Source organism: Scyliorhinus canicula, chromosome 2 (genome assembly GCF_902713615.1).
Source record: "Scyliorhinus canicula chromosome 2, sScyCan1.1, whole genome shotgun sequence".
In the NCBI taxonomy this organism is placed as follows: domain Eukaryota; kingdom Metazoa; phylum Chordata; class Chondrichthyes; order Carcharhiniformes; family Scyliorhinidae; genus Scyliorhinus; species Scyliorhinus canicula.
In genome coordinates, this window is record NC_052147.1 from 1,123,916 (window position 1) to 1,137,365 (window position 13,450).

General features: G+C 55.4%; 1 protein-coding gene across 1 annotated transcript in view; it reads right to left on the reverse strand.

Annotated features, from left to right (window-relative positions):
• Positions 1–229: 229 nt before the first annotated feature.
• The window catches only part of batf (basic leucine zipper transcription factor, ATF-like), a 33,778-nt gene continuing 20,557 nt past the window's right edge, over positions 230–13,450 (reverse strand). The window contains exon 3 of the mRNA XM_038821675.1: positions 230–1,147. Coding sequence (XP_038677603.1) covers positions 944–1,147 — 204 coding nt within the window. The 3' untranslated portion in view covers positions 230–943. The remainder of the gene's footprint in view (positions 1,148–13,450) is intronic.

Below are 13,450 nucleotides of genomic sequence, written 5' to 3' on the forward strand. Positions count from 1 at the left end.
CCACCCCCACCCATCTCCATCCTCCCAAATCCTCACCCTCACCCCCACCCCATCTCCATCCTCCCAAATCCTCACCCTGACTGTCCCCACCCCCACTCCGACTGGCCACACACCACCCCCACCCCCACCCACCCCCACACCAGTAGCCAGCCTGGTCTCCAATTATCTCTTGTTATTAACCATGTCCACAGATAGAAATGTTCACAAATGAGGAATTATAGACTGATAATTAATGTAAACTGTACATTCATTAGTAATTAAACATTCAGCATGAGATCGATGAGCATTTACTCAGTGCAGTGTGTGAGGGCAGTGATGATTACCAAGTGCTTTCCAGTATTCTGCAGTTTGCAATAGTCTCTGTTACTTTGCTCTCAGTCCTATGGTTCGTGTGAAAGACGCACTGCGACCTCCACACGTCAGACACAGTCTCTTGATTGGAGAGTTTGATAGTTTCTATTCTTGTGAGTAGTTGCTCTGGGCGCGGGCTGTGAGACTGAACCGGTTACCATAGTAACCAGGGCCAGTGTTGCTCTTTGGGAACAATCTACAACTAAATTGTTGGTCTCCTGTCAAAGTTCTTGATGAATTTCCGCTGGTTTGATCCATTGAAAAATTCAAACGCATTCTGGATTAGATGTTCTATTGACGAGTGTGTCTGGTGTTATTTGGCAGTTCCATCTTTAAGAAGACGTTAGTATTTATAATAAAGGTGTCATTGTAGGTTGAGCTCTGTCAGATGAAGTATAGCAATTCGGGGAAGCCAGCAACGTGAGATCGGTGTGCGTTCGGTGCAGCGTGAAAGGCCAGAGACCTGCCAGCAAGTGTGGCTGCTCCTTTAGGGAGCACTGGGAGTTCGCACCCTGCTCAGGGCCACTTTGTGATTACCACACTCCGTCTTATTCAGAGCAAATTCCAAACTTGCCTTCAATCTGACGCTTTCTCACAGATGGAGCCGTGGTGGAGTGTTGGTGTGTGTCTGGTGGAAGGAATGAGTTGGATAAACCATCTCCTCGTTTGGGGCAGTCATCATAGAGCAAATACTGTCGTGGCTTTTCAGGACTGAGCTGAAATATTTCAGCTCCTCATTCAGCTGTTTAATCTCCTTCCGTAGAGCTGCATTTTGTTTCTCTAACTCTTCACTTTCCTGCAAAGAAAAAAATAGAAACATTGGACAACATTTCTGGAAGTTTAAACATTGCTTTGGTCATAAATGTGTGGGGGGGGGGGGGGGGTAAATAGACAGGAGGTCGGGGTGGGGGGGTCTGAAAAGTCTGAACAATCGCAGCCCAAACCCCCCCCCTCCAGACACGGGAATAATACAGGGACGCATTTCACAACATTACTGTGATAATGAAGCCAAGGTGCTGATTTTGGAATGAACTCTGATGGGTCAGGTCTCCCACGGATCGGGAGCTTCATTGAAGTCAAAACATGGCGGACACAGGAGGTGACGACCTTTCCACCTACAACCTGGATCTGGGACCTATTTGAGGCTTCATAAAACCTCCAACCCACCCCCCTCACCTCCACCATGAGGAACCTCAACCCCCCCACCTCCACCGTGAGAACCCTCAAGCCCCCCACCCCACCGTGAGGAACCTCAACCCCCCCCCCCCCACCTCCACCGTGAGGGCCCTCAACCCCCCCCCCACCTCCACCATGAGAACCCTCAACTCCCCCCACCTCCACCATGAGAACCCTCAACCCCCCCCACCTCCACCGTGAGGAACCTCAACCCCCCCCACCTCCACCGTGAGAACCCCCCCCCACCTCCACCGTGAGAACCCTCAACCCCCCCCACCGTGAGAACCCTCAACCCCCCCCACCGTGAGGACCCTCAACCCCCCCACCTCCACCATGAGAACCCTCAACCCCCCCCCACCTCCACCGTGAGGAACCTCAACCCCCCTCCACCTCCACCGTGAGAACCCCCCCCACCTCCACCGTGAGAACCCTCAACCCCCCCCACCGTGAGAACCCTCAACCCCCCCCACCGTGAGGACCCTCAACCCCCCCACCTCCACCGTAAGGACCCCCCCCCCACCTCCACCATGAGAACCCTCAACCCCCCCCACCTCCACCGTGAGGACCCCCCCCCACCGTGAGGAACCTCAACCCCCCCCCCCACCGTGAGAACCCTCAACCCCCCCCCCCCACCGTGAGGACCCTCAACCCCCCCCCCACCTCCACCGTGAGGACCTCCCCCCCCACCGTGAGGACCCAGGAACAGGAGCAGGCCATTCAGCCCTTCAAGCCTGTCCCACCATTCGATGATGTCATGGCTGATCTGCGACTGAATCCCCGATACCTGCCTTTGTCCCACATCCCTCAATAAAGTAAAATCTTTATTATTGTCACAAGTAGGCTTACATTAACACTGCAATGAATTACTGTGAAAAGCCCCTAGTCACCACATTCCGGCACCTGTTCAGGTACACAGAGGGAGAATTCAGAATGTCCAATTCACCTAACAGCACGTCTTTTGGGACTTGTGGGAGGAAACCGGAGCACCCGGAGGAAACCCACGCAGACACGGGGAGGACGTGCAGACTCCGCACAGACAGTGACCCAGCGGGGAATCGAATCTGGGACCCTGGAGCTGTGAAGCAACAGTGTCTTTATACTCCAATCCTCTCCATATAAAGGCCAGCATCCCATTAGCCTGTTTGATTAGTTTCTGCACTGGTTCCTGGCATTTTCAGGGTCTCTGTACCTGACCCCCCAAGTCTCTTTGGACACCCACTGTACCCAACCTCTGTCCATTAGAGAGTGCTCTGCTCGATCCTTTTTTGGACCAATGTGGATCATCTCACACTTGGTTACAATGAAATCCATCTGCCACAATGTTGATCATCAACCTAGTCTGTCAATATCACCTTGCAATTTTATGTCACTATCTAGACTGTGAAATGCCACCTAACTTTGTATCATTCACAAATTTGGATATATGACTTTCCATACCATCGTTCAAGTCATTAATGAATAATGTGAATAATTGAGGCCCCGGCACAGATCCCTGTGATATCCCACTAGTCACCTCCTGTCAATTACAAGAATTACCCATTATCCCCACTCTGTCCCCTGCTACCTAATCAGTTTCCGAACCATGTCAATAATTTGCCCTCAACTCTGTGGCCTTTCTCTGAGTTAACAGTGTGGGACTTTATCAAATGCCTTCTGAGAGTAAATGACATCCATAGACGAAAGAGAAAATGCTGGAAAATCTCAGCAAGTCTGGCAGCATCTGTAGGGAGAGAAAAGAGGTGACGTTTCGAGTCCGATGACTCTTTGTCACATCCATAGACATTCCCCTGTCCACTACCATACTCATCTCTTCAAAACATTCAGTAAGATTAGACCAGCATGGCCTTCCCTTCACTAATCCATGCTGGCTCTCCCTCATTGACCAAAATTTTCCGAGGTATTCAATGACCTCATCCCTGATTGTAGACTCCAGCAATTTCCCCAGCACAGATGTTAGGTTAACCGCTCTGTAATTCCCAGGCTTTCCCCTTTCACCCGTCTTAAACAGTGGAGAGACATGCAAAATTTTCCAATCCAGAGGGACTACAGAATCTCGGAAACTCTGGAAGATTATAGTTCGGCATCTACAATGTGCTCCCTGATGGAACCATCAATTCAGCGAACACGTGTAGTTGGATCTGAACAGAGGCTTTAATACACTTACAACAGAGCCAGCCTATTCGTCGTTGAACTTCAGGTGAACTGGCAGGCTGGCTCTAAGGCACTGATCTTTATACATCGGTCCCAGGGGGAGGAGTCCTGGGCGGAGCCAAGGGAGGTGCCCAGTACAAACTCTCACGTACTCCCAGAGCGACTCCCCCTGGTGGTCGGATAGTGCAACTGCACTTACAATGGGTAGATAACGAACATATATACATGGAGTGATATTGGCAACTAGATATAGTGTGAATCACATTCACCACATTCACCCCCTGTTAAAAAAATCAAGTCCGGCAGGGGTGATGGCTCAAAGAGTCAGTCTGTCCGGTGGACGAATTGTCCGTTTTGATCTGCGGAGCACCGGGGTTCCAGCCCCTTGCGGTGGCTGGGCGGGCGTTGAGGTCTGGGGTACGGTTGCCGGCTCCGGGGCGAGTCTTGTCCGAGCCTCATACACCTCCTGGTCGAATGGAGACTGGGGGCGCGGGGAGCGGGCTGGTGCTGCCGCTCGGGACTGGTGGGGTGAGCTCGCAGAATCGGGGGGGCAAGGGGGCGGCCGCATGGGGAACGGGGAAAGGAGTTCCTCGGTGGGGGTAGATGGGGGGCTGGATCCAGCGGGTGCCAGGTCCGGGAGGGATACTGTGTCCTGGCGACCGTCCGGGAATTCAACAAATGCGTACTGGGGGTTGGAATGAAGCAGGCGCACCTTTTCAACAATGGGGTCGGTCTTGTGCGCCCTGACGTGCTTCCTTCGGAGAACCGGGCCTGGCGTCCTCAGCCACGCCGGAAGTGAGACCCTGTGGTAGTGCCCCTGGAAAAAATGAAGAGCCGCTCGTGGGGGGTTTGGTTGGTAGCTGTACACAGGAGGGATCTAATTGCGTGGAGCGCGTCAGGGAGGACTTCCTGCCATTGGGAAACTTGGAGCTTCCTGGACCTGAGGGTCAGTAGGACCTGGTGACCGCTTTTACCTCCTCGTTGGAGAAAGGCAGGTTTCGGGCTCTGATGTAGTGGGCGAGCCGGGTGACCCCTGGGTGGCAGAGGTCATCGTGGATGGTTTTTATGCGGCTGATTTGCGTGCTGGCGCATGTCCCATGGGATAGGGCATCCGGAGGCTCGTTGAGCTTCCCCGGTCGATATTTGATATCGTAATTGTAGGTGGAGAGTTCAATCCTCCACCGAAGAATTTTGTCATTTTTAATTTTGCCCCTTTGCGAGTTGTCGAACACGAAGGCGACCGATCGTTGGTCGGTAATGAGGGTGAACCTCCTACCTGCGAGGTAGTGCCTCCAGTGTCGGACAGCCTCCACGATGCTTTGTGCTTCCTTCTCGACTGAGGAGTGTCGGAGTTCTGAAGCGGATAGGGTACGGGAGAAAAATGCAATGGGCCGCCCTGCTTGGTTTAATGTGGCTGCTAGAGCTACCTCTGAGGCGTCGCTCTCTACCTGAAAGGGAGTGGATTCATCCACCGCCCGCATGGCTGCTTTGGCGATGTCGTCCCTGATGCAGCTGAAGGCCTGGCGCACCTCAGCAGACAGGGGAAATAGTGTAGCCTTGAAGAGTGGGCGGGCATATTGGGGGACCCACTGGGCGTAGTACGAAAAGAGCCCCAAGCACCGTTTGAGGGCCTTGGGGCCATGGGGGAGGGGGAGTTCTAAGAGGGGGTGCATGCGGTCCGGGTCTGGGCCCAGGACCCCGTTCTCTACGACGTAGCCAAGGATGGCCAGTCTGTTTGTGCAGAACACGCATTTCTCCTTGTTATATGTAAGGTTTAATTTTTGGGCCGTCTGGAGAAAATGGTGGAGGTTGGCGTCGTGGTCCTGCTGGTCATGGCCGCAGATGGTAACATTATCCAGATACGGAAACGTGGCCCGCAGCCCGTACTGGTCCACCATTCGGTCCATTGCTCGTTGGAACACCGAAACCCCGTTAGTGACACCGAAGGGAACCCGGAGGAAATGGAAGAGGCGGCCATCGGCCTCGAATGCCGTGTAGTGGCGGTCCTCCAGGCGGATTGGGAGCTGGTGGTATGCAGACTTCAGATCCACCGTGGAAAATAGCCGATATTGGGCGATCTGATTCACCATGTCTGCGATTCTGGGGAGGGGATACGCGTCTAGGAGCGTAAAGCGATTGATGGTCTGACTATAATCGACGACCATGCGGAATTTTTCCCCGGTCTTGACGACCACCACCTGAGCTCTCCAGGGACTGTTACTGGCCTCTATGATCCCCTCACTGAGCAGCCTTCGGACCTCCGTTCTGATAAATACCCTAACCTGCAGGCTGTACCGCCTGCTGCGGGTGGCTACCGGTTTGCAATCCGGGGTGAGGTTGGCGAAGAGAGGAGGGGGGGGGCGCGATGCGCAGTGTGGCGAGGCTGCAGATAGTGAGTGGGGGCAGGGGCCCGCCGAAGCTGAGGGTGAGACTGTTGAGGTTACATTGGAAATCCAAGCCTAAGAGGAGTGGCGCGCAGAGGTCGGGCAAGACATACAGTTTAAATTTGGAATAGCTAGCGCCTCGAATCGTTAGCGTTGCTGTAGTGCGGCCTTGGATTTGGATGGAATGGGAGCCCGAAGCGAGGGCGATAGTTTGGTTGACGGGATAAATAGGGAGGGAACAGCGTCTTACCAGCTCTGGGTGTATGAAGCTCTCTGTGCTCCCGGAGTCGAAGAGGCACGATGTGTTGTACCCGTTGATCTGGACCTCCGTCATCGAATTTTTCAGATGCTTGGGGCGAGATTGGTCGAGGGTGATCGTGTTGAGTTGCGGGCCGCGTGGTGGGTGCCCGGGGGAGTCGAATTCTTCCGATCGGGCATCCTGTTGAGTAGATGCCGCTGCGTTCTGGCGAGCTTGATGCAGGAACACTGTGCTGAGTTGCGGGCCATGTGGTGACTGCCCGGGGAGGCCGTACTCCTCCGATGAGCTGTTTGAGTCTGGGGATGCAGCTAGGGCCCGTGGATCGCACGTGGAGGGTGGTGATGAAGATGCCGTCCAAGATGGCAGCCCCCATGAATCGCACGTGGCCGGCCGCATGGTGGAGGTTTGCCAAGATGGCGGCCCCCATGAATCGCACGTGGCCGGCTGCGTGGTGGAGGTTTGCCAAGATGGCGGCCCCCATGGATCGCACGTGGCAGGAGGGGGCGGAGCATGAGCGTAGGCCGCAGCGTTTCGGGCCCCGCGGGCCTGCTGGTGCTGGGGGCAATGTTTTTGGACTGTTGGGGTGTTGAGGGCTGGGGCCTTTCTGCCGAGGCACACTTTAGCATAGTGGCCTTTCTTCCCGCAGCTGCTGCAGGTCGCGGATTGGGCTGAGCAGCGCTGCCGCGGGTGCTGGCTTTGTCCACAGAAGTGGCAGGCTGGGGCTGCTGAATAACTGGTTTGGGGAGCTGAATAGTGGCAGGCTAGAGCAGTTGAATAACTGGTTTGGGGAGCTGAATAGTGGCAGGCTGGGGCTGCTGAATAACTGGTTTGGGGAGCTGAATAGTGGCAGGCTGGGGCTGCTGAATAACTGGTTTGGGGAGCTGAATAGTGGCAGGCTGGAGCTGCTGAATAACTGGTTTGGGAGCTGAATAGTGGCAGGCTGGGGCTGCTGAATAACTGGTTTGGGGAGCTGAATAGTGGCAGGCTGGGGCTGCTGAATAACTGGTTTGGGGAGCTGAATAGTGGCAGGCTGGAGCAGCTGAATAACTGGTTTGGGGAGCTGAATAGTGGCAGGCTGGGGCATGCTGAATAACTGGTTTGGGAAGCTGAATAGTGGCAGGCTGGGGCTGCTGAATAACTGGTTTGGGGAGCTGAATAGTGGCAGGCTGGAGCAGTTGAATAACTGGTTTGGGGAGCTGAATAGTGGCAGGCTGGAGCAGTTGAATAACTGGTTTGGGGAGCTGAATAGTGGCAGGCTGGAGCAGTTGAATAACTGGTTTGGGGAGCTGAATAGTGACAGGCTGGGGCAGTTGAATAACTGGTTTGGGGAGCTGAATAGTGGCCGGCTGGAGCAGTTGAATAACTGGTTTGGGGAGCTGAATAGTGGCCGGCTGGAGCAGTTGAATAACTGGTTTGGGGAGCTGAATAGTGGCAGGCTGGAGCTGTTGAATAACTGGGTTAGGGAGCTGAATAGTGGCAGGCTGGAGCAGTTGAATAACTGGTTTGGGGAGCTGAATAGTGGCAGGCTGGAGCAGTTGAATAACTGGTTTGGGGAGCTGAATAGTGGCAGGCTGGGGCTGCTGAATAACTGGTTTGGGGAGCTGAATAGTGGCAGGCTGGGGAAGCTGAATAACTGGTTTGGGGAGCTGAATAGTGGCAGGCTGGGGCTGCTGAATAACTGGTTTGGGGAGCTGAATAGTGGCAGGCTGGAGCAGCTGAATAACTGGTTTGGGGAGCTGAATAGTGGCAGGCTGGAGCAGTTGAATAACTAGTTTGGGGAGCTGAATAGTGGCAGGCTGGGGCAGTTGAATAACTGGTTTGGGGAGCTGAGTAGCTGGCTGGGGAAGCTGAGTAATTAGCTGGAGCAGCTGGATAGTTTGAGTAGTTGACTGGGACAGTAGGACTGGCTGTGGCAGTGCGATAGCTGGGGGGCCTTGCGGCACAGGCTTGGGGGGTCCTCAGGTCGGGGGCCCATGCGGGGTTAGCGAGGTCCGCGGGAAACGAGTTGAGGCTGCGGAAGGAAACTTCCATTGTGATAGCAGCCCCTACGGTAGTCTCTAAGCCCTGGGCCCCATTTTCTAATAGTCTCTGGCGTACATAGCTAGATCGAAGGCCGGCTACAAAAACATCCGGCACAGCAAGCTCCCTATGTTCGGCCGCGGTTACGGCCTGGTAATTGCAGTCATTTGAGAAATTGTTCAACTCGCGTGCAAATTCAGCTAAAGTTTCAGTAGCCCGTTGTCGGCGAGTCGTGAGCACATGGCGGGCAAAGACCTCGTTCATGGGCCTAATATACATTTTGTCCAAAATCGCCAGCGCTGTGGTGTAGGAAGCGGCTGGATTTAGTTGTGTAGAAACTCTGTGGCTTACCCCCGCGGGCAGTAGGCTGAGATTCTGTGGCTGACCCCCCGCGGGCAGTAGGCTGAGATTCTGTGGCTTACCCTCGCGGGCAGTAGGCTGAGATTCTGTGGCTTACCCCCGCGGGCAGTAGGCTGAGATTCTGTGGCTGACCCCCGCGGGCAGTAGGCTGAGATTCTGTGGCTGACCCTCGCGGGCAGTAGGCTGAGATTCTGTGGGTTACCCCCGCGGGCAGTAGGCTGAGATTCTGTGGCTGACCCCCGCGGGCAGTAGGCTGAGATTCTGTGGCTGACCCCCGCGGGCAGTAGGCTGAGATTCTGTGGCTGACCCCCCGCGGGCAGTAGGCTGAGATTCTGTGGCTGACCCCCGCGGGCAGTAGGCTGAGATTCTGTGGCTGACCCCCGCGGGCAGTAGGCTGAGATTCTGTGGCTTACCCTCGCGGGCAGTAGGCTGAGATTCTGTGGCTGACCCCCGCGGGCAGTAGGCTGAGATTCTGTGGCTGACCCCCGCGGGCAGTAGGCTGAGATTCTGTGGCTGACCCTCGCGGGCAGTAGGCTGAGATTCTGTGGCTGACCCTCGCGGGCAGTGGGCTGAGATTCTGTGGCTGACCCTCGCGGGCAGTAGGCTGAGATTCTGTGGCTTACCCCCGTGGGCAGTAGGCTGAGATTCTGTGGCTGACCCCCGCGGGCAGTAGGCTGAGATTCTGTGGCTGACCCTCGCGGGCAGTAGGCTGAGATTCTGTGGCTTACCCCCGCGGGCAGTAGGCTGAGATTCTGTGGCTTACCCCCGCGGGCAGTAGGCTGAGATTCTGTGGCTGACCCCCGCGGGCAGTAGGCTGAGATTCTGTGGCTGACCCCCGCGGGCAGTAGGCTGAGATTCTGTGGCTGACCCCCGCGGGCAGTAGGCTGAGATTCTGTGGCTTACCCTCGCGGGCAGTAGGCTGAGATTCTGTGGCTGACCCTCGCGGGCAGTAGGCTGAGATTCTGTGGCTTACCCTCGCGGGCAGTAGGCTGAGATTCTGTGGCTTACCCTCGCGGGCAGTAGGCTGAGATTCTGTGGCTGACCCCCGCGGGCAGTAGGCTGAGATTCTGTGGCTGACCCCCGCGGGCAGTAGGCTGAGATTCTGTGGCTTACCCTCGCGGGCAGTAGGCTGAGATTCTGTGGCTGACCCTCGCGGGCAGTAGGCTGAGATTCTGTGGCTGACCCCCGCGGGCAGTAGGCTGAGATTCTGTGGCTTACCCCCGCGGGCAGTAGGCTGAGATTCTGTGGCTGACCCCCGCGGGCAGTAGGCTGAGATTCTGTGGCTGACCCCCGCGGGCAGTAGGCTGAGATTCTGTGGCTTACCCCCGCGGGCAGTAGGCTGAGATTCTGTGGCTGACCCCCGCGGGCAGTAGGCTGAGATTCTGTGGCTTACCCCCGCGGGCAGTAGGCTGAGATTCTGTGGCTTACCCCCGCGGGCAGTAGGCTGAGATTCTGTGGCTTACCCTCGCGGGCAGTAGGCTGAGATTCTGTGGCTGACCCCCGCGGGCAGTAGGCTGAGATTCTGTGGCTGACCCCCGCGGGCAGTAGGCTGAGATTCTGTGGCTGACCCCCGCGGGCAGTAGGCTGAGATTCTGTGGCTTACCCCCGCGGGCAGTAGGCTGAGATTCTGTGGCTTACCCTCGCGGGCAGTAGGCTGAGATTCTGTGGCTGACCCCCGCGGGCAGTAGGCTGAGATTCTGTGGCTGACCCTCGCGGGCAGTAGGCTGAGATTCTGTGGCTTACCCCCGCGGGCAGTAGGCTGAGATTCTGTGGCTTACCCTCGCGGGCAGTAGGCTGAGATTCTGTGGCTTACCCTCGCGGGCAGTAGGCTGAGATTCTGTGGCTGACCCCCGCGGGCAGTAGGCTGAGATTCTGTGGCTGACCCCCGCGGGCAGTAGGCTGAGATTCTGTGGCCCCCGCGGGCAGTAGGCTGAGATTCTGTGGCTGACCCCCGCGGGCAGTAGGCTGAGATTCTGTGGCTGACCCTCGCGGGCAGTAGGCTGAGATTCTGTGGCTTACCCCCGCGGGCAGTAGGCTGAGATTCTGTGGCTGACCCCCGCGGGCAGTAGGCTGAGATTCTGTGGCTTACCCTCGCGGGCAGTAGGCTGAGATTCTGTGGCTGACCCCCGCGGGCAGTAGGCTGAGATTCTGTGGCTTACCCCCGCGGGCAGTAGGCTGAGATTCTGTGGCTGACCCCCGCGGGCAGTAGGCTGAGATTCTGTGGCTTACCCCCCGCGGGCCGTAGGCTGAGATTCTGTGGGTTACCCCCGCGGGCAGTAGGCTGAGATTCTGTGGCTGACCCTCGCGGGCAGTAGGCTGAGATTCTGTGGCCCCCGCGGGCAGTAGGCTGAGATTCTGTGGCTGACCCCCGCGGGCAGTAGGCTGAGATTCTGTGGCTGACCCTCGCGGGCAGTAGGCTGAGATTCTGTGGCTTACCCCCGCGGGCAGTAGGCTGAGATTCTGTGGCTGACCCTCGCGGGCAGTAGGCTGAGATTCTGTGGCTTACCCCCGCGGGCAGTAGGCTGAGATTCTGTGGCTTACCCTCGCGGGCAGTAGGCTGAGATTCTGTGGCTTACCCTCGCGGGCAGTAGGCTGAGCTTTTGTTCCTCCGTAGTTTCAGCGATGCTGATTTCGGCCAGGTAGGCCTTAAAACATTTCAGCCAGTGGCAGAAGGTTTCTTTCGCCTCTGCATCCTGCGGATCGAGTTCTAGACGTCCTGGTTTTAGAGCGGATTCCATGCTGTACTTCGGCAGCTTCTTAAATGTATTAAATTGATGGAACCATCAATTGAGCGAACACGTGTAGTTGGATCTGAACAGAGGCTTTAATACACTCACAACAGAGCCAGCCTATTCGTCGTTGAACTTCAGGTGAACTGGCAGGCTGGCTCTAAGGCACTGATCTTTATACATCGGTCCCAGGGGGAGGAGTCCTGGGCGGAGCCAAGGGAGGAGCCCAGTACAAACTCTCGCGTACTCCCAGAGCGACTCCCCCCGGTGGTCGGATAGTGCAACTGCACTTACAATGGGTAGATAACGAACATATATACATGGAGTGATATTGGCAACAATATACAGCATTGATCTTACAACGGGTAGATAACGAACATATATACATGGAGTGATATTGGCAACAATATATAGTGTGAATCACATTCACCACACTCTCTACTTCCTTCAACACCCCAGATGGAAACCGCCAGGTCCTGGGCCCTGACCCCCCCTCCCCCATCTCCACTGTGAGGCCTATGACCCCTCACCTCTACTGTGAGGCCTCTGACCCCTCACCTCCACTGTGAGGCCTCTGACCCCTCACCTTCACTGTGAGGCCTCTGACCCCTCACCTCCACTGTGAGGCCTCTGACCCCTCACCTCCACTGTGTGGCCTCTGACCCCTCACCTCCACTGTGAGGCCTCTGACCCCTCACCTCCACTGTGAGGCCTCTGACCCCTCACCTCCACTGTGAGGCCTCTGACCCCTCACCCCCACTGTGAGGCCTCTGACCCCCTACCTTCACTGTGTGGCCTCTGACCCCTCACCTCCACTGTGAGGCCTCTGACCCCTCACCTCCACTGTGAGGCCTCTGACCCCTCACCCCCACTGTGAGGTATCTGACCCCCCCCCCTCCCCCCATCCAGAATGAGGCATCTCACCGCCCCCACCCCAGCTCCACCATGAAGCTTTGAAACACTCCCCCCACCCCACCTTGATCCTGGGCTCTCCAACCCATCCCCCTTAAGTCTCCACCCTCCCCCTACCACAGGGGACTGATTGGTAGTGCAATAAATTGACCAATCAGACTTGACTTCGGGGTGAGGGTGCAATGGGTCCTTATGAAGAACGTAAGCTCCACAAGTGTGAGCGGGAATTGATTTTTCTGAGTTGCCCACACTTCAGCCCAGTCACAGCCACTGAGGTTAATAGGAATTCTGGTTTGGACAGTCGCTGGACCTGGCATTAGCCAATGAACAAGTAGAAAGAGTAAATTTTCTTCAGCATTTTGAGTAAGAATTTAAATGATTTAAAAGCAGATTGGCGGGAAGAATATTTGAATGTTAGGCTGGGGAATCGGGAGTCTGAATCAATGCCAGTTACTGAGGAACCGTTGTGTTCTTCAGAAAGTTTTAAACAAGCTTTCTAACCATTATCAGACAGAAAGATCAGTAATTGTCTCACTCTCACGCTGCGTCTGATCAAAGGGGGGCGGTACATCACAAGGTGATGGAAATTCTTGACATCTTTTTCATGGAAACAGTTAAACATTTGTCGCCCACACCCTCTATGATGCAAACTACTTTGTGAATTTGGTTACTGAGTGCAGAGTCACACGTGAATAATACACACACGCCACCCCTTCTCCCTCTAGGTGCTTTTTTGTTTAAATGCACTCACGGAATGTGGGCATCACTGATTGGCCCATCATTTATTGGCCATCCCTGAGTGACTTGCTGGGCCATTTCAGAGGGCATTAAAGAGTCAATCCACATGGCTGTGGGTCTGGAGTCACATGGAGGCCGGAGTGGGTCAGGACATTTCCTCCCCTAAAGGACATGAGCGAACCAGATGGGTTTTTAAGACAATCGACAATGGTTTCATGGTCATCGTTAGGTATCAAATTTCAAGTTACAAACTGATTAATTAGAAGGGTTGTAAATTAAAATGGTTTAATTACTTTATTGCTACGAGATTGTGAGGTTTGGTCAAAGCTCCAGATTATTTGAATACTGATCGAAACACGCACGATGACACA